Consider the following 26,193-nt stretch of genomic DNA (forward strand, 5'->3'; position numbering starts at 1 on the left):
ACTGTATGTCATAAAAATCTAAGGGTTTTTTCACTAAACGTTGAATGTCAGTGGAATGCCATCCAGTTTCCAAATTTGGCTGTTTCAACGGAAATTTTACAAGGTTAAAACTCTTTTGGCTATTCGCAAAGTTCTAATTTGGTTGTTTTTTTAAAAAAAATCTTTATTTTCAATTCATGCACGTTAGCAGTGTACAACATTAAGAAGGGTATAGGCGTGCCTAGTAGCACGTGCATGGTATATACGGAGCTTGAACAAGTATTTTGACAATTAGCATAAGTATACATTCGTACAATGGAATCATAAGAAGTAGCAGTTCTGTATTGTTGCCGCTACGTGCTGGGTAGTGTATTGGTATCCTCCGGTTTAGTGGAGAGTCCGATTCCCCTGAGGCTTGGAGATATAATCCGTACTAGTTTTTGTATATTAGTAATTGCTGACTGTCTTTTGTGTCCATGCTCCTCTGTGTTCTCACGATTCACATATTTATCATACATATCATGTCTTAAGCATCCCTTACCCTCTCTATTAGCATGAAACATTTTTTGTACATGACCTTTAGATAGGTCCGAAGTTAGGTGAAGAAAGGAAAAAGAGGGGGAGGGGGGGAAGCGGGTAGGGTCTGGGCTTTGCCACTGCGGGGTGGGCGGCACCATGGGCTGCATCCTCCAATCAGTGTGTTTGATCAGTCCTGTCTATGGAATGTCTATCAGCGATTGGTATAATCTTCCCATGGCTCCCATGTTTTAAGGAACAGGGGGTATGTGTCTCGTATTTGTGCTGTTAGCTTATCCATGAGGTGGGCTTCCTGGATGTTGTGGGTGATTCTGTCCATGTGTGGCATATCTATTTGTAACCAGGTTTGTGCCATGGCTCTTCTAGCTGCCAGTGTGATTTTATTGAACAGCCTCTGCCCTTTGTTGATCAGAGTGTCAACCGGTCTGGCTATTAGGAATGACCAGGGCTCCGGTCTGACTGGTTTGTTTAAAACTGCTGTCAGTAGTTGAGCTACCTCCGCCCAATAGGGCACGGCTTTGGGGCATGTCCACCACATGTGGAGATATGTGCCTTTCTCCCCACATCCCCTCCAGCATGTGTCGGTAGTTGTTTTACCCATACAATATAATTTGACCGGGGTGGTATACCACCTCATGAGTGTCTTGTAACACTGTTCTTGGTGTATCACACATATGGATGCCTTTGCTGCTGCCTCCCATATGTCTTGCCATTCCCCCCCCCTCCAGCGTTTGTTGTAGGTCCGTTTCCCATTGTGTCACATATAAGGGAGTGTATGTCTTATCGGATGGTGCACTGAGCTGGGTGTATAGGATAGTGATGAGGCCGGTACGTGGCCCTTCCGACATGCATAAAGTTTCATAGAATGTTAGCTTGGCACTGGCGGCTGTTTTGACCTGTGTCGTGCCGGCGAAGTCCCGCAATTGGAGGTATCTAAAGTGGTCTCTAGTGGTTAGTGGGGCCAGAGATTTAAGATCTTCGAATGTTCTGATTGTGTTTGCTTGATATAGCTGGTGATATCGTTGTATGCCCGTGTTTTCAATGCCCCTGAATTCCCTAGCGGCCAAACCCGGTCGGAACGCCTTGTTACGCAGGTATGGTGTGAGCGGGGATATTGGATGCGTGAGCGCGTGTTTATGGGCTGTAGCGTCCCAGATTTTGATTGAGTTCAGGATTGCTGGGCAGGTTGTATTAAGTTCCGGTCTATCGGGTCTTGGGACCCAGATCCAGAACTGTGGAAGATCCGTGCTCATGAGCAGGGTTTCAAGGTCCACCCACCTGTGGGTGTCGGGTGGTGAGTGCCACTCTATTATTTGCGCTAATTGTGCGCTAAATAGTAGGCGTGTAAGTTGGGGAGACCCAGTCCCCCCTTGCTTTTGGGCGTGTGAAGGGTATTTCTCGTTATCCTGTGCCTCCTCCCGGCCCATATAAATTCGTCTATGGCAGATTGGAGTGGTTTGAGGTCTCCCTTGGTGACCCTCACCGGTAGAGCCTGGAATAGGAACAGGAGGCGCGGTAACAAATTCATCTTTACACTGTGTAGTCTTCCTATCCATGAGATAGGCTTTTCGTGCCATGTTGCAAGGTCTTTTGTTAGTGTGGCCAGTAAGCGTTTGTGGTTTTGCGTGTATAGATCGTTAGTTTCCGGTGGGAGACTAACGCCTAGGTACTTCAGGGGTCGGCTGGTGATATTCAGTTTGTGTGTTTGGGCCAGCCATTTGATGTCTGGTTCAGTTAAGCCTAACGGCATGCCCATTGACTTCTCAATGTTTATCTTATTCCCTGAAACGCGCCTGTACTCTTGTAGTAGGTCGAGGAGGTTGGCCACCGAGTTCTTCGGGTCGGTGAGGGTTAGCAAAACGTCATCGGCATATGCCGAGACCTTAAAGTCCTCTGTCGCTATTCGGAAGCCTCTGATCCCCGGGTGTTCCCTAATACGTATCAGTAACGGCTCAAGAGCTAGAATGAATAGGAGAGGGGATAGTGGGCATCCCTGTCTCGTTCCATTTTTGAGGGCAAAGGGGCATGGTGCTGTCCCCGGCAACGTTTGTGCTCTAGGGTTCACATAGAGGGCCTGTATTGCAGTGATAAATGTGTCCGGTAGATGCATTTTGCGTAATAGCGTGAACATGTAGGGCCATAGTACCCTATCGAACGCCTTCTCCGCATCCAGGGCGAGGATCAGAGAAGGCGTTCTCATCCTCCCAGCCCTCCATATGAGGTCAGTGGCTCTCCGTGTGTTTTCATATAACTGTCTAGTGGGGACGAAGCCCACCTGGTCAGCATGTATATATTTGGTGAGTAATGGGTTCAGTCGGGCTGCCAATAGTTTGGCCTACGCTTTGAGGTCGAAGTTGATGAGGGATATGGGCCTGTAGTTGGCGACTTGTGTCGGGTCCCTATCTGGTTTAGGAATAAGGGTGATGTCTGCATTCGTAAGATCTTGATGTGGTTTCTCTCCCACGGTCCACTGTTTGTACATGTTGGTTAGGTGTGGCGCTAATTCTTCCTTGAAAGTTTTATAGTATGATAATTTGGTTGTTTTTAAGCCATAAAATTTACATTTATTTGCTAACTGTTGAAATCTGACAAATCTCTATATACGTTTTTCTGATTGAAAATTGAAATTGTAACTAACTTCCCTTAAAGGCACACTATAGTCACCTGAACAACTTTAGCTTAACAAAGCAGTTTTGGTGTATAGAACATGCCCCTGCAGCCTCACTGCTCAATCCTCTGCCATTTAGGAGTTAAATCCCTTTGTTTATGAACCCTAGTCACACCTCCCTGCATGTGACTTGCACAGCCTTCCATAAACACTTCCTGTAAAGAGAGCCCTATTTAGGCTTTCTTTATTGCAAGTTCTGTTTAATTAAGATTTTCTTATCCCCTGCTATGTTAATAGCTTGCTAGGTCCTGCAAGAGCCTCCTGTGTGTGATTAAAGTTCATTTTAGAGATTGAGATACAATTATTTAAGGTAAATTACATCTGTTTGAAAGTCAAACCATTTTTTTTCATGCAGGCTCTGTCAATCATAGCCGGGGGAGGTGTGGCTAGGGCTGCATAAACAGAAACAAAGTGACTTAACTCCTAAATTACAGTGAATTGAGCAGTGAACTTGCAGGGAAATTATCTATACACTAAAACTGCTTTATTAAGCTAAAGTAATTTAGGTGACTATAGTGTTCCTTTAATAATTGTATTCATTTATTTTTGGTCATATTGTAACAGCAGGGTAATTTGGTTGTGTTACTTTCAAACTAATCTCACTGCAGCAAGGAGATCAATTTGAAAATAGCAGGGACTCCCTTAGCTCTATGTTTCAGTTTGGTTGATGGTGAATTAAGTGTTTCCATGTAAAGATGGCATTTCTGGAATTATTTCACAATTTTAAAATCTTCAGTGACAGCCACTGATTTAAAGTCCATTGAAGGAACATTACAGGACCACCTAGATGACCTCATGCAAATGAAGTGGTATGGGTGCCATGTGCCCTGTGTATTAACCCTGCAATCTAAACCATTTCAGTTCTGCAGGAACCGCAAAGATTTTTATTTACAGGGTTAACCTGCCTCTAGTGGCTGCCACATCTAACAGCAAGTAGAGGCGCTTCACTGATGTCGTGGAGTAAAATTCCACTTTTTTGAGTCCGATTTTCTCATACAGATCATCTGATTGGCACAGCGTGTTACCTTGCCTCACATGCGTGCTAGTTTCCCAGTGCTGGAAAGCATTGGCTGAGATCATCGATCTCTGTGATTTCAACCAAGGAGGCAGGACCAGGCATGGACAGAGCAGTTTGGGAAACAAGGAAAGTTAAATGTTGACAAAGGCACTCTAGCGTTTGGAATACACATTTTGTGTTCCAGAAGCTGTGATTTGCTGATTAGATTACCAGCTTTCACTGTTCAGGTAAAAAGGAAAATGTGTGTATCCAGTATGTCAAAGGTAAACTAGAAAACCAGTGTTCGAAACTTACTCCATTAAAAAATAGACTCCTGAACAAATTTCAGAGATCAACACATGCAGTATAGGCAGTACATGAAATGAATGTTGTGGGTGTTTTTTTTTGTTTGTTTTTTTTTTTAATGCAGGTACACCTAGCCTTCCAGGAAAAGTGTTTTTTTTTGTTTTTGTTTTTTTTAAAGAATAGTATTGCTAAAAATTAAAAATGAAGATGGGTGCATAGATACACTAAATGGAAAACATGTACAATATATTTTCAGAAAGGAAAAATGCATCAAAAGCAGAAGGAGTTTGCAATAATCACAAGTCAAGCAATGCGAACAAGTTATTTTGGGTTAAAGTGATAAATATCTCACCCAGGTTGTCTGCTGCAAAATAAATGGAATTCGTGTTTGTGTTTTTTTGTTTGTTTTTTTTGTACTGATCCCAGGTGGTTTTGTATTTTATACTATGTAACACATGGAGTGATTATATGTTTGAATCCAACCTCTTGGTTCCTCTGCACATTTAATTCAGCTGCCACCCTCTCTATAGAGTGTTTTTACGGCATATGTAATCTGGATAGGCAGTTGGTTCGCTTTATGAGCCATATTCTTCTAGTGATTGTGTCACTAGGGAGCTTGAAGATTCAGAATAGGCCAAACCTGCCCAGCTTGAGGTTATATTGCCTAGGTATTCTTTTTCAGTGGGCAAAAAGTCTCTGAAATGCAACTGCTCACATGTACATTTAGTACATACATTACTAATAATCTGTAGGTAATGGTACATTTTGTCTGAATGTGTGCTAGTTTTAATGTACCGTTATTATGCCTGCATTGCCCATAGCTGTATATAAGGCTTGAAGTGGTATTCTGTCTGTATTTTTATATCTGCACTGGTATTTCAATAGTTGACATCTCCAGGCCTTGCTAAGTAACCCCCCTCCATTCCTTGTTTGTCAAGTTTATCCTTGGTACACTCATTTTGCAAATTTGTTTTGACATTTCATTGCATCTGGGTTCAAATCTGGCTGGCTCAGAGACTATATTTTTAATTCTAAAGATTTGACTGTCATACCTTGTTGGTGTGTAGCTGATACTAGAAGGTTACGGTTCTGGTTTTTGTTTAATTTTTTTCCTAGTGGCTTTATTATACAGGTTGGTTAGCTAGGTCCCAAAATAATGTAAAACCCAAATAAAGTTACTTGCACACAATCCCAAATCCATATACATGTTTAAATAACTGGAGGTTTTTTTGTTTTTTTTTTAGTATCACTCTAATTGCCATTAAAATGTAAGCTCATGTTTAGGGAGTCCTATGCTAATAATTCACCTTGCTGCTTTTACCTAAAAGGTAAAGTCTCTAATGAGACAGAGCGGTATTTGTCTAAACCCCTACATACTTATTAACCCTTACTAGGGAATACATGGCATTTTTTTCCCCTAGATGATTTCTCATACAAGTTGGTTTGTTTGCCTAGGTTCAAAAAATAATGTATCCAAAGAGTACAGTTTGTAATTCCATTTGCAGTGTGCATATATCTCCCACATCTCTGTACTATATTTAATGTTTTTTAAAAAAAAATGTGCATGCAGATGTATGTTTTTAAAATCAAAAGGGTTGTAATTGTACATGTGTATTCTGTATTTATCTAAACAGTAATAATGTTCCTTCGTTATAGGCATCAAAACAACGTTTTAGCTTAATGAGGTGGTTTTGGTGTACAGATCATGCCTCTGCAGTTCAGTACTTTGCCATTTATGAGGTAAATCACTTTGTTTATACAGCCCTAGTAACACCTCCCTGCATCTGACTTGCACCGTCTTCCTAAACACTTCCTGCAGAGAGACATCTAAGGTTTAAACTTCCTCCATTGCACATTCTGTTTGATTTACAATGTATCTCCTGCTCTGTTAATAGTCTTCTAGAACCTGCTTAGGGTTTGTGATTTACAGAGCTGGAGATAAAAGCAAATAACATCTGTAGGCTGTGAGTCACAGCTAAGGGATTTGTGGCTAGGGCTGCATAAACAGGAATACAAGTGATTTAACTCCTAAATGGCAGAGAATTGAGCAGTGAGACTGCATGGGGCACACCAAAACTGCTTCAGTAAGCTTAAGTTATTTTAATGCCTATAGTGTCCCTTTACGCAGGGGTAACCTTCTGAGAAATCTGATAAATATAAAAGCCTGCATTGTTGTTTTACAGAAAAGTAAAATAATTTGTAATTCTGTAAATTATTTTCAAAAGAAAATGTTGGCAAAGCACTTATAAACTCCCACCCCTCCCTCATTGCGTTACTGGTTCCGTCATTTAGGAAATGAGGTTAATTCAAGGCAGGAGAGCTAAAATGCCCTAGGTGCATTTTTAAACTCAATATGAAAACGTCATGCAAGTTTAGTAAACAGAAGTATTGCGACTAAGAAAGGAATTTGTGTCTGAAATAAAATGTTCATTTTTAAAGAGGAACTGTCATTCCAGAGGTAATAATACATTGTAATAGTAAGTGAACGTTAACTGGTTGTGTATTTTTTATTTTTTAAAATGTGTATGAGTTGCACATTTTATTCAAATACCGTATATACTCGAGTATAAGCAGTATAAGCATTTTTTGTGCTGAAAAACCCCAACTCGGCTTATACTCGAGTCAATAGTCTGTATTAGGGCAATTTACATTGCCCTAATACAGACAGGGGCTGTGGGGGCTGGCAGAGAGCCGCGGCTCTCGCGAGACTTACAGTGTGAGCTGACAGAAGAGCTGAACTGACGGCGCGGAGGAGAAGGGAGCTGACAGGAGCTGCAGGACAGGTAAGTAAGCTCTCTGCCAGCCCCCCTCTCTCCCCCACTGAACTGCCAATGCTGGACCACCAGGGAAGGAGAGCCCCCCTCCCTGCCATATATAAGCAGGGAGGGGGGACGAACGCATACTGACATAGCACTTATCCAGGAAACACATTTCTCCTCCTGCAACACCCTCCAAGACGGCACATCCCCAAATCGCTTCCAATAGTCGGAAGAAAAATGTAGTAGCTATCCTAGTACATAGGGACCCTACAAATCAAATATTCCTATGTGTCACCCAATAAAGAGCAGGGATACAAAAACCTCTTCAGATGGTACCTTACACAGGTACGCCTACATCAAATGCAAGTCACAACATCGAACAGGTGCTGGAGAAATGCCTACAAAGAGATGAAAACAAGCTGATAGCTACAGCGGCACTGGTGGACAGAAGAGCATTGGCCCGACATTGGAACAAGCAGACACTGTCCTCTCAGGTAGAACTACACAATATACTGACAGATGTAAGAGAGATGCAACAACTCACGGCAAATTCGGAATTCCCCACAGAGCTACTATAAAACTTGGTCGTCCTGAATACAAAACCCTCTATTACCCCAAGGAGTGGGGCACGATCCACTCTGTGGAATTATCCACCCCTTCTTATTGAATAGTTCATCCTTCTCAAATATGTTGTCCACAAAGCAAATACTAAATGGTGAAACCTACTGACCTGCAAACTTACTAATTGAGCAACCTTGTAAAAGCCGCATTGAATAGCGAACAAGACAGTTGTACTTGTCAAAGCATTTGTTATTGTTCTACTTTATGCTATCTTACTGAATTGATTTATAACCTTGTCGTTTGTCAATTGCTTAATATATTCAAAAATAAAGAATTGGCAGGTTTAAGGGGGTGTCAGTCAGAGATCTGGGAATTTATGCAAATACAGTTTAATTCCTTAAACTACATGTGCTGCCGCAGGAAATCCCAGACCAGGAACAAGCTGCACCTGGGAACAGGTAATAATTAAATTAAATAATAATTAAAAAATAATAATAATGAAATTAAATAAAAAATAATAAATAGATAAAAAAAATTAAACTAATTAAAAAAAAAAATTGCCCACCCCCCACCAAGGCTCTGCAACACACACACTGCGCACTCGTACACACACGCTGCACTCATACACACACTGCATTCATTATACACACACTGTAAATAAATATTCAATTAATATTTTTTTTTAGGATCTAATTTTATTTAGAAATTTGCCAGTAGCTGCTGCATTTCCCACCCTAGTCTTATACTCGAGTCAATAAGTTTTCCCAGTTTTTTGGGGTAAAATTAGGGGCCTCGGCTTATATTCGGGTCGGCTTATACTCTAGTATATACGGTAAATCCTTTTACTAAGTTTACTACAAACGTTTCACTTCCATTTTGAATTCACTAAAGCATTTCTATTATTGAAAATATATTTTAGAACAAAACCAGAGACTTTTTTTCTAAACCCATTTAATGTAATTTTTAAGACATGTTTGTGTAATTTATTGCTGTGTAGCTTTGTTAAAAGGTTCATACACACTGCATATATAAAAAACTCACAAAATAAAAGTGGACAGTTCCTCTTAAAGTGGGCAGTGTGCCAGTTACAGGACATTATTAAATGGCTTGCATGGCAGAGGGTAAATACAGGGATTTGACCTGCATAAAAGTAGACAAATGTGAGCCTGAAATAGAAGGTGTTAGTAAGGACTTAATGACATGTACTGATCTGTATCTCTCTACATTTATTTTTCATCTGGGCATAAGTAATAAAAATAAGCTAGAGATGAACGAATGTAGTTGCTGGGTGCAAGCTTATCCTACAGCACTGCAAATGTTACTTAATTATGTTGCATCTATCTTTGTATGGATGTGTGTATAAATCTTTTTTTATAATTAGGGATTATTCTAGCCTCGTGAGGGAATAATCTACATTTTATTAAAGATCGGAGGCTTCATATTTGCTTTACCTTCTTTACGGAAAACCTCCAGCAGGAAAGAAATAGTCAACAGAACTTTTTCACACAACCAATCAGAACAAAAATAACAGCAGTATGAAATCCCTCGTTCAGACCCTCCCACTTCCTTTCTTTGAGGAGGTCGAGCAGGAGAGCAAGGAAAACCAATTAATCCAACTTGTAACAGGTACATCTCTAGAAGAAATCGTCAAAACCAGATTATACTGCAAGGAAAAAGAAACAATCGGGAAAGTAAAACTGTCAAGGCAAGATGTCATATCCATACAATATTACTTCCACAGTATAATACAGGAGGAATAAACGGACAACCAAAACCGTATATTAGATAAAAATCTTTATTAAACAACATAAGACCATACATTGTAAAGCATAATATCCCTAAGTAGCATAAGAGGGAAAAAAAACTATTCCAGGGTGGGAAATATTCGCCTCCTGTCTTTATTACAATTTAGATTTCCTCACTGCTGCTAGAATAATCCCTAATTTTATGGCAAGACAGGAGGCTTCATATTTGCAATTTTAAACGCCCAGACATACAAACAGCAGAAACATGAGATCGTAGATGGAAATAAAAAGTACGGAAAGTCAATTCCCTAGACCAAACAGCGGCGCCGAGAAATATCCGTAAAGGGACCCACTGGCTTCTAGAGCTGCTGAAGCTTCAGCGCCCCAAACCGAATGTGCTCCAAAAGAACTCTCCACGCCAGCCGATGAGAGAAACCACCAAGTCCACGAGCAATCCTAGGTGCAGAAACAGCCCTAAACAGTCGTACGTAAGAAATCAAAAGCTGCCCATGAGCAGAAGGGCGATAGGACGAGGTCCTGGATATATATATCTATATAGATATATATATATCCGTAGGTAACGTGCCAAAGAGAGACGTGGCCTATCTGGAGAATAGGGATACGACCCAGAAGAGGAATGAGATCTCATCCTGTGTGAAATAGTGTGTCTGTCTGTTTCTATCTGGTGAGAAGGAGAAAGAGTCTACGTCAGGAGCCTGAACATCAGAAATGTGACGAAAAGATACATAACAGGAGAGCCAGCTAAGCGGAAAGCTGGCGCAAATACAAATCCCCGTTATCAGGCCCCTTCTCAAGGGATCGCAAAACAAGCGATACAACCCAAAATGAGGAATAGCGAGAGGTAGGGGTCTCAAAAGGCGTAGAACTCTGAGTAGTCTGCAGACCGAGTGGTCCCATCAATGCCAGAATCTTGAGAAGGCACATGAGCTGTCAAACTACCTGACCGAAAGACGTTAATGGTCCTATACAACTTACCCTCAGAAAACAATTCAGCCAGGAAGTTCAGGACTGCCATGATAGGGCCATAACAGGATCCTAACATCTCTCCAGCTACCAGCCATGCCAGGATCGCCAGGCATGATCTTCTGGTGCCAGACGCCCAAAAGTCTCTGAGTAACTGTCGTTGATGGGCCCGACACCTCCCAGCAACCCCGGAAACTGTCTAAGTCACCTAGCGGTAGGCAGTCCTCTAATATAAATTGATGTGGATCCCTTCGCATGACAACTCCAGCAAGAGAGGGAACCACGGTTGACTCCTCCAAAGTATTGTGACTGGTAGAAGTGACACTCTTTGGAATGTGGTCCGATGCAATGTCCGAATTATCATGGAGAAAGTTGGAAACTCATACGCCCACGAGGGAGGCCAGTCTTTGAGAAACGCATCCACCGCTTCCTTGAGGGGTCTGGAAGCCAACTGAAGAACAAACTCCGTCTAACGGTTCACCTTGGACGCGAACAGATCTGAGTGAAGGGGGTCTCCCATTGAGTCCAGTAGTCGAAACACCAAGGGTGAAGTTGCCAATCGATAGCATCTATCCAGTGTCGGGAGAACCAGTCCGCTACTTGATTGTCCTGTTCTGGGAGATATTCTTCCACAAGTGACATTCTTGTCTATACAGTATTGAAAGAGATCCTTTGTGAGCTCCGACAGCAATTTGAAGTGAGAAACCTCCCCACGATTTATGTAACGGACAGCCGGGACGATGTCCATGCGGAGAAGCAGCGAGCAGTGATTCTTCCCCTTGGTTAAGCTGCGAGTGGCGACCGATCCTGCAATTCGTTGCAGACAGTAGATGTGAAGAGCTCTCTCCTCCAGAGTTCAGAGTCCTCCTGTCACCATGCCATCGCAAGTAGTGCCCCAGCCCATACAGCTGGCGTCTGATTGAGGTCCAAAAATCGCCTTGCTGGTCAAGGCCTCCATATGTCACAGCCACCAATGAAGTTCCAGACTGGCTTCGTTCGAAAGCCACACGACTGTCGTACGAGGCCAATGACCTGAGATAGCGAGCCTTCAGGCTGAGTGCCCGATCTTCCAGGAACCTGCACTATGGCTTGAATCGAGGCTGACAACAGGGCCAGGTCCCTTAGTGTGACCCGCGTGTCGCGAAGCAGGCGTCTGATATCCTTCCTGAAGGTGATCACCTTTGACAGCGGAAGAATGAGCACCGCCTGAACCGAATCAACCAGAAACTGGACCGACCGAGAGGGGACCAGTTCCGATTTTTACATTTATTTTCATGTTGAGGGCGAATTCCAGGTCCTGAATCAGACGGATCGGGACCATGAGGTAGGCTTCCCTCAGATCCAGTTGAGAGAACCATTTGCCTGCGCAGAGCAGGTCTCTGAGGAGATGGATGCCCTCCATCTTGAAAAGTCGATAGACTACATACGCGTTAAGGGCATGCAGACAAGTCCCTTGTCTTCTTCCATACAAGATATAGCTCAAAAAGTGAGGTGGGCCAGTCGCCCACTCCACTGAGCCCTTGTCCAGCAGGGATAAATCGTCTGAATTAACCAGTTCGGACACCTCTTTGGTCATGCGTATCGGCCCTGGAGCGGTGACCTGTGTCAGAGGTTCGACAAAATTGATCCTGACTCCGGACACTGTGTGAGAGACATCTGTGCCTAGTTTAGAGATGGATAAATAGAAATGTGTCGGTCCAACTCCTTCGTGAAGGTGTCCCCGAAGAGTAGACCTTAGACATCAGGACCTTGGATGCCAAATCCACCAATTAGCAGTCTAGCTTGTAAAGGGCCACTTTGCGGTGTACAGAGGACAGGGCCATATATATTGGTGCTTCCTTATAAACAAACAGATGGCCCATGGGGCCCATTCTTGTAGGAGATTTAGCAACCACCAGTGTTCCACTTTATAGAGCGTCACCCGCCATGAGGAACATCTGTGTCAACGTGCCACTGACATCAAGCAGTCTGGCCAGGGCAGAGCATTGACCCTGTTCCAGGTCTTTGCGGGTCTTTTCCGGACGTATCAAGAAGAAAGCCAACGCAGGGTCGAAATCCGGTAACGTTGGGTGGGGGCATTCTGCCCGAAGGTTTACTCTGACCTACTTATCCAAGAGGAGGTGGAGGGAGTAACGCAGGAGTTCTGCAATGTGGTACAGAGGGGGGCATTATGAGAAGCGAGGGTGTTTAATGAGCCAGTGGATCGAAGAGGAGGGCCAGAAGGATCCAGAATCTCACTGGGGCCACCAGCGGTGGTTAGCAGGCTCTTTGGCAATCAGTCAGAGAGTCAAAGTCTCCCTTGTGGAGTGGGAATGGCTGCTGAGGGGAAAAAAAAAAAGCACTGGGGGATATGGCACCAGAGCTGTCGGTACGGTACTCATCCAGGAAGTCACAACCCTCCACCGGGTGGCTGCCTGTGCCCTTACATGCAGACCCATATACACAGAGCAGAAGGAATCACCCGAGTTGGAGCCCCGAGCACCTGAGGTGTAGGGTGGTCGGTGGAGCATCACCATGGAATGCAGCAAGGGCTTCGGGCACTGAGGCCACTATGGTGTCACAAAGCCAGACCTGGAGACTTTCTGGGCACGGAAATCTGCTCAGTCAGCCATGACTGTATCACTGCCATAGAGGTAAAACACTGTAAGTGTGGTACCTGGTGAGGCCAGCAGGGGGTCACCCAGCATGCAAGAAGGGGTCACCCAACAAGCACACCATGCAGTATAGTCCAGCAGGGGAAAGGGTCACCCTCAGCATGATAACAGGACACTATAGGTCCAACAGTGCAGTCAGCGGGAGGGGTCACCCTCAGTATGAATATAATAGGACATTAAAGGTTCAGCGGTGCTGTCAGAAGGAGGGGGTCACCCAACCCAATAAAGTATCATTGACACCCCAGCAGGGCCTAGTGGGGAGACAATAATGTCGACAGGCTAGTGCCCTGTAATATAGTAGCTGTAAGGGGGTGGGGCTGGGGGTGTCACTAGCAGTGCAGGCAGGTTTCCAGTAGCCCAGGGTGGCTAGCTGGCTCTGTGTGTTCCATGCACTAGCAGTACAGACAGGTTTCCTGTAGCCCAGGGTGGCAAGCTGGCTCTGTGTGCTCCATGCACTAGCAGTACAGACAGGTTTCCAGTAGCCCAGGGTGGCTAGCTGGCTCGGTCTGCTCCATGCACTAGCAGTACAGACAGGTTTCCAGTAGCCCAGGGTAGCTAGCTGGCTCTGTGTACTCCATGCACTAGCAGTACAGACAGGTTTCCAGTAGCCCAGGGTGGCTAGCTGGCTCTGTGTGCTCCATGCACTAGCAGTACAGGCAGGTTTCCAGTAGCCCAGGGTGGCTAGCTGGCTCTGTGTGCTCCATGCACTAGCAGTACAGGCAGGTTTCCAGTAGCCCAGGGTGGCTAGCTGGCTCTGTGTACTCCATGCACTAGCAGTACAGGCAGGTTTCCAGTAGCCCAGGGTGGCTAGCTGGCACGGTGTACTCCATGCACTAGCAGTACAGACAGGTTTCCAGTAGCCCAGGGTGGCTAGCTGGCTCTGTGTACTCCATGCACTAGCAGTATGGGCAGGTTTCCAGTAGCCCAGGGTGGCTAGCTGGCTCTGTGTACTCCATGCACTAGCAGTGCAGGCAGGTTTCCAGTAGCCCAGGGTGGCTAGCTGGCTCTGTGTGCTCCATGCACTAGCAGTACAGGCAGGTTTCCAGTAGCCCAGGGTGGCTAGCTGGCACGGTGTACTCCATGCACTAGCAGTACAGACAGGTTTCCAGTAGCCCAGGGTGGCTAGCTGGCTCTGTGTACTCCATGCACTAGCAGTATGGGCAGGTTTCCAGTAGCCCAGGGTGGCTAGCTGGCTCTGTGTATTCCATGCACTAGCAGTGCAGGCAGGTTTCCAGTAGCCCAGGGTGGCTAGCTGGCTCTGTGTGCTCCATGCACTAGCAGTACAGGCAGGTTTCCAGTAGCCCAGGGTGGCTAGCTGGCTCTGTGTACTCCATGCACTAGCAGTACAGGCAGGTTTCCAGTAGCCCAGGGTGGCTAGCTGGCACGGTGTACTCCATGCACTAGCAGTACAGACAGGTTTCCAGTAGCCCAGGGTGGCTAGCTGGCTCTGTGTACTCCATGCACTAGCAGTACAGGCAGGTTTCCAGTAGCCCAGGGTGGCTAGCTGGCTCTGTGTGCTCCATGCACTAGCAGTACAGGCAGGTTTCCAGTAGCCCAGGGTGGCTAGCTGGCTCTGTGTGATGTAAAGGCAGGCAGCAGCCGCAGCTCCCGCCCAGCCTATGGAATCCCTTCAGCCGTAAATATGCAGAGAATCCCCGGGAAACCTCCTGCCCCCGTGCTGTATCCGCCGGCCGGCCCCATGACGCTCGGTGCTGCTATTTGGAGCCGGGTCCCTCCCGCCGCCGGCTGCTAAGAATAGCGCCCGGACTATTAATAGATCAAACAATGCTGCCTGCGTCATAGGAAAAGCCGTGCGTCACTGGGGACACATTCCAAGCTCGCGCTGCCGGAAAAGCCACGCCCCCTCTGCCCTTCTATGGAGAGTGGTCACCATCACTAACGTGCGTCACACCCCCCCCGTGCCGGGGCCGCGCCCCCTCGTGCGTCACAGAGGCTTTAATAGATTTGACATGCAGGTCTGAGAGCACAGTGAGCCGTGAGAAGGGACAGTGCGAGCAGCGAGCCACAGCCAGTGCAGGGACCGGCCAGCACTGCCAACACACTGCACTACCCTGATCCCCTGCGGACAGCCCGCTCCGGGGACACACACCACTGACAGACCTGGTATGTCGCGACATGGCGATAGTCCATTCATTCTGCACACACTCAGTGCATGCCTATTGTTCAGCCACATCCCATTCCTTATTGTGGCAGTCTGTCATGGAGGCTGCCCGGATTGCAGGAATTAGTCTCATTTTCTGGGGATTCTCGATGCAGAATGAAATCTGTTAGAAGGTGGCTTTTATTGGGTTCTAGAATGTTAATTTGAAGATAAAAAAAATAACCTGAGGATTCTGTTTAGAATGTGCATGCTGTTTGGGTTTGGTTTTGGCTGTGTTTTTGTTTTTAGAATGTGTTGATGGCATTTACATCAGTATTATTTTTTTTTATTATTGCATATTGATATTTTTTTGTCCTATCCCCATGCCATCTAACTTTGCACAATCTGTGATGCTATTGTAGCCGGTGTGCAGCAGACAGGCTGCAAATTCATTGCTTGAGGCTGCCCCTGGCAACGTGAGCAGGTTTCTACAGCTAGGAGAGACAACCTGTCATGTAGACTCCTTTCATGCTGGCATTATACACTGTATAATCTTGTTTCTGAATCTATAAATACACAAATAATCTAAAGTTTAAATGTATAATTATTATTATTTTTGGAATTATATTGCACATGGTGTTGTAGATGCTTGTTCACACAGGATTCCCAGATGTGTTCCAATATATTCTGCAATAATGGAGCAAATATCCATTGTAAGAAGTGAATTTGATACTTAACAAGCTAGGCTGAAGTCTTTTGTGCCTTGTTCAATGTACACCTGCAAATAGCTGCCAGTTCCCTAACAGACACCACTAGTGTCTGCAACATAGATCTTAGCTTCATCCTGCTTGCAGCTGTGTGCTGGTTGGGTTGTATAACTTTATTCTCCGCTTGCAATACTGTTCTATAATGCATATTGCAGGTGGGGGTACAGATTTCAAATAATTATGAAAGCATATCTTTACAATTATCGTGTGTTGGCGCTCTTGTTTTTGATTGCTGCATGAGGTTTGTCCATGCAAAACCAACTTAATTAATTTGATTAACTTTTCTTGTACGTTGATATAGGTTCTTTTTTTCGTTGGATAGCCTGTGTAGCCACACAAAGCCTTGGCTTTTCTATACACCGTGATTCACGCCAAGAGCAGCTATGAGATAATGATCCATTTTAAATGGCAAACGTGTGTATTATAGGACAACCCAACCTATCTGGAACAAATCTTCTGCAGTGCTTTTGTGTCCCTGTGCAAAGTGCTTTCTTGGCTCTGTGCAGCCTCCTATCTCTTGCTACTGGTTGCATTTCCTCTAGGGAAGAGTCTAACCCATAAGCCTTATAAAACAGTTGTATTGTGTTGGATTAAAATGGTCTTTGTCAGCTGTTGAATTCCCAAAGTGCATGTTTTTATACAGTGCAATCCTCTATTGAGTAGTCTTAATGAGTTTATAGCATACAAATAAAAAAAAAATCAAGTATCTTGTAAACGGCCATCAATGTTCCTTATTTTTACAAAGTATGCATGTACAGTGAAGTTTGATACGGACTTGTGCTAACTATGTAATAATGACAATTCCAAACACGACAGTTTAACAGATGAGCAAGTGAGGACCCCCATGGAAACTTATTTCCATCTGGTGTGTATGTATGAATGTATATATCTATCTAAAATGACCTCATTTTTATAGTGTCTGTATTTGGAGAAAATATATAGATATATATATTTTTTTAAATTGTTTTTTTCAAAATTATTTGTCACATAAATTATTTGAATTGCCACAAGTCTTTTAAAGTCTTTCTGCAAGAGCCCTGATCTGACGTCCACTCGGCCTAGTTTTGTGGAATGCTCCTTCCTACTTTGCTTGATTTTAATAAATACACTGAAGTACAAAAAGTTTCCTGTGTGTGCTTTTAAAACCAATGCAGTGTGCTGTCGTTGGCTCCTTAACTTCTAAGCAAGATCGAATTTCTTAATGCAAAAGTTACTTTACATTGGTAACATGACGGTTTCAACCATTGCAAACAACTGAACAGATTTGTTGTTTGCTTTGCTGACTTCTAAGGTTTTAAATTGCGTTGGAATTTTAAAAAAAAATTTATAATTTTTTTTAACAATTCCTATTGCATTTAACAAACATTTCTGATTATTGTAGTTTTAAAATGGCTGCTCTTCTTTTAATGTTGAGTTTAAGGCCAGTGGGATCAGCCAATTTAAAGGGTTAGATGTGTTTTGTTAATGCTTTCTTATTTTAACCAAAATAATATGTATTTTTTTTTTTTTTTTTACATTCAATGGAGAGGTGTATTACAGCAAACCTCACATTTGCAGGTTCTTATTGAAAACTTGAGACAGTCTGGCTCAAACTCAATAGCTCTTAGTGGTGACAAGTAAATTTATGTCACTACGCCAAAGAAAGAACTGGACGGTGCTTTGCAATGTCAAAGTAGCCTTGTAGGACTATTTGGCTAGAGCCTGTTGCTTCATAAATAGATCAGGCGCCTCCCAGTCGTTTTCACTTTGCCCACTGCCCATGGAGTTTCCTTGTTTCTGTGGCATGGATTTTTCCAAGGGTGTGTATATATACAGCAGATATCTCTATTCACTTTTCAGCCACTAACACGTACTGTAAAATGTCTGTCTGATTTACTTTCTGTGACCATTACTGCTATTCTGCAAATTGAAAGAACACTTTTTCAATGTGGTTTCTTTATGTATCATAAAAGCTTAGTCTTTATAAGCAAAGTTCATTTATCCCTGTTATGTTTCTCTCTATCTAGAAATGCCCTGTATTCAAGCTCAGCATGGAAGTCTGTCTCAGTGTGCAGGTCCCTGTGATAGCTACATACCAGACCTCTTGAATTCAGAGTTTGGCAAATTCACCATGGACCTTGTTAACAGTGAAATTACAGCTTCCACCTCCTTACCAAGCTTCAGCACCTTCATGGACGGTTACACTGGAGAATTTGACGCCTTTCTATACCAGATCCCTTCTTCAAATCCACAGGCATCGGTAAAGGTGGAGGAGTTTCAGGTATTTGGCTGCTACCCAGGTTCATTCACGAACCAAATGGATGAGACCATGTCCTCTAGTGGATCGGATTATTATGGCAGTCCGTGCTCCATCCCATCTCCATCAACTCCAGGGTTCCAAAATCCTCAGATGCCTACATGGGATACTTCCTACGGAGCTTATTCTCCTTCACAGAGTTATGACGGCATGAGACCATGGACTGAACAGCAGAAAAGCAGTATTCCACAGCCTTCTTTTTTCTCCTTTGGTACATCTGCTCACAGCCCAAACATTGCCCAGAATTCCTTAAAGATGGCACAAACCACACACAGACTTGAGCAGCAGGTTGTGGATGCTGATGTCTTTGCTTTAGCACAGAACTCTACTGCTGGCTTTCCTGCCATGTCTCTCGGTCAGGGGCCTGTGATTTTGGACAGTCCTTTATCCCCTTCAAAAGCACGTAGTCCCAGCTCTAATGAGGGACGTTGTGCTGTGTGTGGCGATAATGCTTCTTGTCAGCATTACGGAGTACGAACCTGTGAAGGCTGTAAAGGTTTTTTCAAGGTAAGCACTGAATATTTGCTCTTTACTGATTGGCTATCTCTGCTTCGACCAGACCTAGCTTGCTTCACCTGTTGGTCTCCCAGGGTGCTACTTGGCCTACAGACTTGGCAGACCATCCTGGCATATGTTTTTGATTTCGAGCCATCCAGTCTTTGCGCTTCAGCTGACACGCGTTCCTTGGGATGAAGAAAGGGGGCTCGTCCCAAAACTATCCCATGGTGTTAAAAGGTAGCAGCTGTCCTCCCCCGTGTAAAGTTTCTTGGCCCAGTGCTGCACCATTTGATCAGCTCTGATGCCTTTTCTAACCGTCCGTTGAAATGATTGAGCTAGGGGCAAACTGGGTATAAGAGGAGGAACCCAACACCAATTAGATGGTGGTTAGGATACCAAGAGTTTCCATTAGGCAGCAGGTGTTGGAACGGTGTGAAATAAACTGCAACTTTAATCCATCATGCTAGGGTGCTAGACATTAATCACATTAAACATCAAAAGTGCCCAACACTGCACAGAATGTCTCTGCATCTGTGTAAGGTAACAAATAATCCACTTTAAAATAAAAAAAATATCTATTTTACTCATGCTTTTTCAAAGTCTTGGTAAATACTTCTTCTGTTTTTAAATAACCTATGATTTCCATACCAGAAGCAAGTTGAGGGTTTTTTTTTTTGCCTCTTCTAATTATAATTAGATACAATTTTATCTATCCATATCCGAATACCTAGACTGTTTAACACAAGTAAAAATGCCTGTTGCATGTTTTGAAAAAAAACAAAACATGGCGTTTGTGTAACCAATCCTTCTCTTTAAAAAAAAAAAAAAAAAAAAAAAAAATTTCATCTTAATATACCATTTCAAGCAAAGCATCGAAGCTATTCACTTTTAATTAACTCTCCCAAAGGGCTACCATTTTTATTAGCTGAGCAGTTAAATTGTTTTTGACTGTACAGCTCAACAGAACAGATTGTAATTTATTTATTTATTCGTACAAAGCGGTGTTAATGGCAAGATATGAAAAACTTTTTTTTTTATATGCTACTATATTTTTATTTTGAGTATTGACTGTGTAAGTCTATCTATACTCTTGTGCATTATGCGATAACAATGCATTAACCGTTTTCTACCCAAGCACTGATTTGTATTTAATACCCTGTATTTCTTGCACATCATAATTTATTGGTGCTGTTAATTTCATTTAAATTTTAAGAAAGCTTCCTATGTGAATTGATGATGCCTTGTTTGGTAATCCATGTAAGTGGTCCTCGCATTACTTGTGTTTGAATCTTTAAAACTGAGCATTTTTTAATTTTTTTATTTAAACTGCCCATGGATATAAAATATTGCTTTATTTTGACTGAATATAATAACCTTAATATATTGTAACGTACCTTGAAGAGGTTTTTGTGTTTAAGATCCGATTCTTCAAAATAAATACTTTGTGCAGCCTTAAATTAAATTGTCTTTAAAAATTCAAAGCCCCTCTAAGTAGCATATAACGTTGGAAAAAAGCTGCTGAGCCATTCACTGCTTTTCTTTAACCCATTTTTACAAAACTGATGGCAAATTCTTTGCACTGGTTTTATGACTGTGTATACCTTGTTTTGAAATTGTTTGTGTATTAGGTGTTGGTTTTTTGCTATTTCCATGCAGAGCTTGTAATATTGCATTTCATGTTTAGTGCACAGAATACGTATATTCAGTTTTCAGAGGTTATTAGAACCCGAACTTGTATCTGATCTGATTCTCCTACTTCAAAGACTGGGTGTTGGCCAGAATCCCTTACATTTGCAGGAATCAATCTTGATATCTCTATCATTGCTAGGTGCAGATTCCATTCCCCCCCCCCCCCCCACACACACTTTTTTACTTTAAATATGCCACTTTGTCGACCCCCTCCACAGACCCATGCTGGCACAGACTCACCAGTGTTGTGGACAAATCAGGTGCTTTAGAAGAGATGGTTTGCTAATTAAGATAGGTGAATCATTCTTTCGCTAGGAGCCAAATGTCAACTTGATATTAGGAACAGTCCGACACCAGAGAAATGTTACAAAAATAAATGGGAACAGAAGAGGCTTTGTCTGAGCCTGGCATCTTTCTTCCCCTGACAATTGTTCCATTTTCTCCCCACAGAGGACTGTACAGAAAAATGCCAAGTACATCTGCTTGGCTAACAAGGACTGTCCGGTGGACAAAAGGCGCAGGAATCGATGCCAGTTCTGCCGTTTTCAGAAATGCTTAGCAGTGGGAATGGTAAAAGAAGGTATGTAAAGAAAATAATGTGGGGAGTCTGTGCTTCATTAGGTATAAGGCAATTTGTTAGTTATAAATATTTGATGACCACATTCTTAAAGAGACCGCTTTAAGCGACAACATCATTTCATTTTAATGAAGTGATTTTAAGGCATAGATATTGCCTGATGGATGCCCAAATGAAGAGTGGCATTCCTCAAAAAGTGTTTTTTTGTTTTTTTTTTTTACAAGAATTTGATTCAATGCATTGCAATTGGTTTACTGTGATTTTTATGCATGTTCTATGTACCTTTAATGATTCTGTACTATATCTCATTGAAGGAGAATGGGCTTGAAGTAAGCCTGTCTTGATGCGGAGTTAATGTTATTTGTATTACATTTTATTTTTGTGTTGGTAGTGGTTTTTTTTTTTTTTTTTTATTAAGAATTGATGGCAGGGGGGTATACTTTAAATATAAGGACAATATCTCATCTAATTGCAGGGGGAGGGCATCTGTCTCGGTCTCTGTCTTTGCTATTTGATCTGTGCCTTTTACTTCCATACATTGTTGTACTTATGGGACATGTGATCTTTTCTAGTTGTTCGGACAGACAGCTTAAAAGGCAGAAGGGGCCGACTGCCATCTAAACCAAGGCAAATTCCAGACCCTTCACCCATCAGTCTGATAAATTCCCTGGTACGGGCACACATCGATTCAATTCCCAGTTCAGCAAAGCTAGACTATTCCAAGGTAAGTTTCCTGCTCTGCTTATTTGGTCTATAGTCTTTATGTATAATGAGACCATTATCTTTTTTTTTATTTTTTATTTTATTAAAGTAGAGCAGTCATGGAATGTTCTGCTGTTGCTCCACTTTAGAATTTAACCCCAAAGTTCTACATAAATCCCATATAATTACTTTTATCTAGAATGCTCGGTTGTAACTTTAAGGCTACCTCTGTTTACTTTTTACAAATGTTTCCTATTTTTATAAAGCAAGTGAAAGCAGAATTGTTACTTGTGCAGATTTTATTTTTATTATTTTTTTGCAAAATTACCCCTAGTGACAACTGCAATCTCAGAGCGGCAACTTCTGGTCAAAGTCCCCATTGCTGCATACAACAGTTCATTGTATGTCCTGCATGCCTTTGCATTAACCAGAAGTTGTATTGCCATTACTTTATCCAACATGTGTCACTAAACATGTTATCGTTATTATTCTTATCTTGCATTGTGGCAACAAACTTTGCAGCTTTGGTCACATTGAGCAATGTGATTTAGGAATATGATTCTTAAAGAACAGGGTTTTTTTTGTTTTGGTTTTTGCTTCCTTCTGTCATGCTATTTTTAAAACCTGTTCTCTATTCCTTAATGTATTAAAACTGTACATGCTATGATATAGCTTAAAGTGAAGAAAGCATTATGTAAAGAGTTAAGCTGGTAACCCTATGAAATGTTTCACCATGCCTCTTGTTTTTTTTAGTTTCAGGAAAATGTGCCTGTCCAGTTGGAGAAGGAGAACGCTCTCGATGTGCAACAGTTTTATGATCTACTCTCAGGTTCCTTAGAAGTGATACGCAAGTGGGCAGAGAAAATCCAAGGATTTCTGGATCTCCCCAAAGAAGATCAGGACCTTCTTCTAGAGTCTGCGTTTTTGGAACTGTTCATCCTGCGCCTGGCATACAGGTAAACCAGCTGTCACTGGGTCTGTAGTTTGTGTTCCTAATCCCGTTCTGAACACTGAGCAGGACGTGCCGTAATAAACAAGTGAGAAGGCAGAGATACCTGCCTGCTGGAGAAATCTGATTCTTTGGCTGATAGACGAGCCAAAAGGAGAGGGAGGACCATATCGGGCACAATTTAATGTTGTTGGGCTCATCTATTCTATTTACGATTACTACCAAATGGGCACTTTGAAAAGCAAGATTATATTTTTGTTGACAGATAATTGACAAATCAACAGTTTCAAAACCTGGTGCCTGTCATGTTGTTATTGCGTACACTTTTAAATAGATTGTTTACATTTTATTAGAGTTCTGAAGTCTAGAAAAACCCTGCACCTCCATCCCTTCCTATTTCATTGCTCTTAATAGTAACATTAGTTTACGAGAGTCTTATCCTGTGGATCACCGTGTTGCCACTCCTACACTATCCTCTAGTTAATGGAAAGTAACTTGTAACTTGCAATTCACTAGAGCTATATGCATTTCCCATTTGTATTTTATTTATTTATTATTGTATTTTTTGGTCATTCAGTTAATGAGATGCTGCTTTTGTGGTAACCATTCATTGACCTCCTTTAAGAATCACATAGTTTTATGAAGCTGGTGCAGCTAATCAGACTTCCCATTAGGTGCCTCATTTTCTCTCTGGTAGATCCGGAGTAGAGCTAGAATAGAATTTAAAAACATTTCAGGTTTTGTGGTTTGTGTGGGGTTTTTTTTGTTTTTTTTTGTTTTGTGTTTTTTCAAGCTGTTTACTTAACCTCTATATTTAGTAAGTTTGTTTTTTGTGTGAAATGGTTTTATTGGTATAACTTTAGAGAAGTGCCAGTTCCACTTTAATCCATGTTGGCTTTTACTACAAATGTATGAACCGGTTGTCCAGGTCTTTAGAATGTCCTGTTGAGAAATACAGATGCATTTTAGTTGATGGAATGACTTATTTGTGACCGTAAAATGAACACGCTAGCAATCATTCAATTATTTCATCCCTGGGACTAACTTTTTTACATGGGAACTTTAGAGGTTTTCGCCTAGCTATCATGTTGGACATTGGAACACAATGAATATTATTTGTGTATTTTTTGTTTTTGACTGGTGTGTTTTTTTTTTTTCCTAACCAGATCAAAACCTGATGAAGGAAAGCTCATCTTCTGTAATGGAGTGGTACTTCATCGCATGCAGTGTGTCCGGGGATTTGGAGAGTGGATTGATTCAATCATTGAATTTTCACACAGTCTGCAACGGATGAATATCGATGTCCCATCTTTCTCCTGCCTTTCTGCCCTTGTCATCATTACAGGTAAACATAGGTCTCCTGCAGTACACATAAATGTACAAAATCTGTGCATCAGCTAAGGACAGGGTTACCTGCACTTTTGTAGAGATCATGATATTTTTAATTAACAAACTGTTTGTTCTAACCCTTTAGTTTGCCTGTAAAGGTTGCCTTTTGCAGGGCTGAAGTGATATTTATTTTAGTTTAGCCAGGCAGCTTTTTTTTTTTTTTTTTTTTTTTTTTATTAAGTATCAATTGAAGGTGAAATTTTGTTGCTTATTCTTTAATTATGTTTATCAATTAGTGAGCCAGGGGTGAGCTGGTTTGAATATTTGCTATTCTAATTTATTGTACATCAATCAATTCTTTGCTCATTGAATGTAATTACCAAACAAAGTATATTTTCTGAGTATAAGTAAAATATTGTTGTACAGCTATCAATGAGATTTCATTTCACTTTATTTTGATACTGGTCCAAAAAAATATATAAACCTTCAGAAGCATTTGCTCTTGTGAGACTGATAACTTCCGTCAACTGCCCAAGGAGCCCGCCTTTCACGTTCAGCATGTGCTGTACGGTGCCATTTGGATATTTTTGGAAATAAACAGGAGCTTAATTTACCCACACACAGCACAACTGTGCTAGCTACTTATTTTACATACTGACCTACAATAATTAACCTAATGTTTTAAATAAATTTGAACATCTGTTCATGTAGTCTTATAGGGGCTAATGTTCACCAGCTCTCCTTTTGTTTTGTTGGCTTTGAATATTGGTCAAAAAAGTGAATATGTATGTATTTATTTTTTTTGTCCTCCCATTAGATCGACATGGATTGAAAGAGTCTAAAAAAGTGGAAGATCTTCAGAATCGGATTATTAATTGCCTTAAGGAGCATGTGACGTCCAGTGTGAGTGACCTGAACAGACCCAATTGTCTGTCCAAACTTCTAGGGAAACTTCCAGAGCTCCGAACCCTTTGCACGCAAGGCCTTCAGCGCATTTTTTACCTGAAGCTAGAGGACCTTGTGCCACCCCCTCCCATTGTGGATAAGATTTTCATGGACACTTTGCCTTTCTAAAGCAACCCACAGGCGCAATGACAATGGAAGTACGTTGCCTGGCAAATTTTTCGATCCTTTTCTTTGACATTTAGGTGCCTCGTTCAGTAGATCCCTGTAACAATGTGATCTACTGGATCATGATATTTAGACTTTATTTTTAGTACTACAGAGAATCCAGATGTGCCTTTGGCTGAGAGGCTATTATCCTTGGTCTCTTCATCTCTGTATTGAAAGTATTTTTTATTACACATGCACGGTTCATCTGGCTTTTTCACAGCTACTTCAGAAAAGGGCCTGTACTTCACATCATTGAACTTTTTTTTTTAAGCTAAAGTTATGGGAGATTCTCTCCCCACGCACACTCCAGCAGGCCGTAGTTATGGACCCCTTTTCATTTCACAGCCAGTTTGTAAAGACTTGTACATAAGTTGAAAAGAGAACTGTACATAGAACTGAAAATGCAAAGATACCCTCTGCAGTGGTTACTATGGATCCCACAGTCATCAGGACTGTGTGTATATATGTGTAATTTTTGAAAAGAAAACATTTATATTTGTGTATCTTACTGGATTTACAGTATGTGTTTTTTTCTGATTAATATATATTTAATATATTGAATAAAAAAAATATGCTGTAATAGTAAAAAAAAAAAAAAAATTAATTAATTTGCTCTTTCCACACTAGTTTTGTAGGGGGGAAATTTTAATAAGCTGTTGCACAATTTGCATCAAAGATTACACTGCCAGTATTTAAGTTGCTTTGGAAAATCAGGGTAAATGAAATTTTTATTTTGTAGACTCTCCAGTTCGTTTGATTTCTACACTTTGTATTCCATATGCATAGCTAGAAAACACACCTGGAAAACCTGAACCTACCGATAACTGATCCAGAAAAGCTTGTGCGTGATGGGAGGTTTATTTTCATTTCTTTTGAACACAAAATATAAACTCTGAATTGTACGTTATTAAACTCAGACTTGCAAAATTGAGGCTAAAATTGCTCATGGTGGAAAAATTCTCACAAAATATTCACAGCCTCA

The 26,193-nt window shown here is 41.9% G+C and overlaps 1 protein-coding gene across 2 annotated transcripts in view; it reads left to right on the forward strand.

Moving 5' to 3' along the window:
* NR4A1 (nuclear receptor subfamily 4 group A member 1) overlaps positions 1-25,740 on the forward strand; it is a 65,986-nt gene extending 40,246 nt beyond the window's left edge. Inside the window, exons 1-7 of one of the 2 annotated variants that reach the window (XM_063426041.1) lie at positions 15,187-15,314; positions 18,065-18,861; positions 20,992-21,121; positions 21,691-21,842; positions 22,574-22,776; positions 23,936-24,114; positions 24,916-25,739. In XM_063426041.1, coding sequence (XP_063282111.1) covers positions 18,067-18,861; positions 20,992-21,121; positions 21,691-21,842; positions 22,574-22,776; positions 23,936-24,114; positions 24,916-25,172 — 1,716 coding nt within the window. In that variant the 5' untranslated portion in view covers positions 15,187-15,314; positions 18,065-18,066 and the 3' untranslated portion in view covers positions 25,173-25,739. Of the gene's footprint in view, positions 1-15,186; positions 15,315-18,064; positions 18,862-20,991; positions 21,122-21,690; positions 21,843-22,573; positions 22,777-23,935; positions 24,115-24,915 lie in introns of those variants that run through there. The other variant, XM_063426042.1, reaches the window with a different exon arrangement.
* The last annotated feature ends 453 nt before the right edge of the window (positions 25,741-26,193 follow it).

This window comes from Pelobates fuscus, chromosome 1 (assembly GCF_036172605.1).
Source record: "Pelobates fuscus isolate aPelFus1 chromosome 1, aPelFus1.pri, whole genome shotgun sequence".
Taxonomy (NCBI): domain Eukaryota; kingdom Metazoa; phylum Chordata; class Amphibia; order Anura; family Pelobatidae; genus Pelobates; species Pelobates fuscus.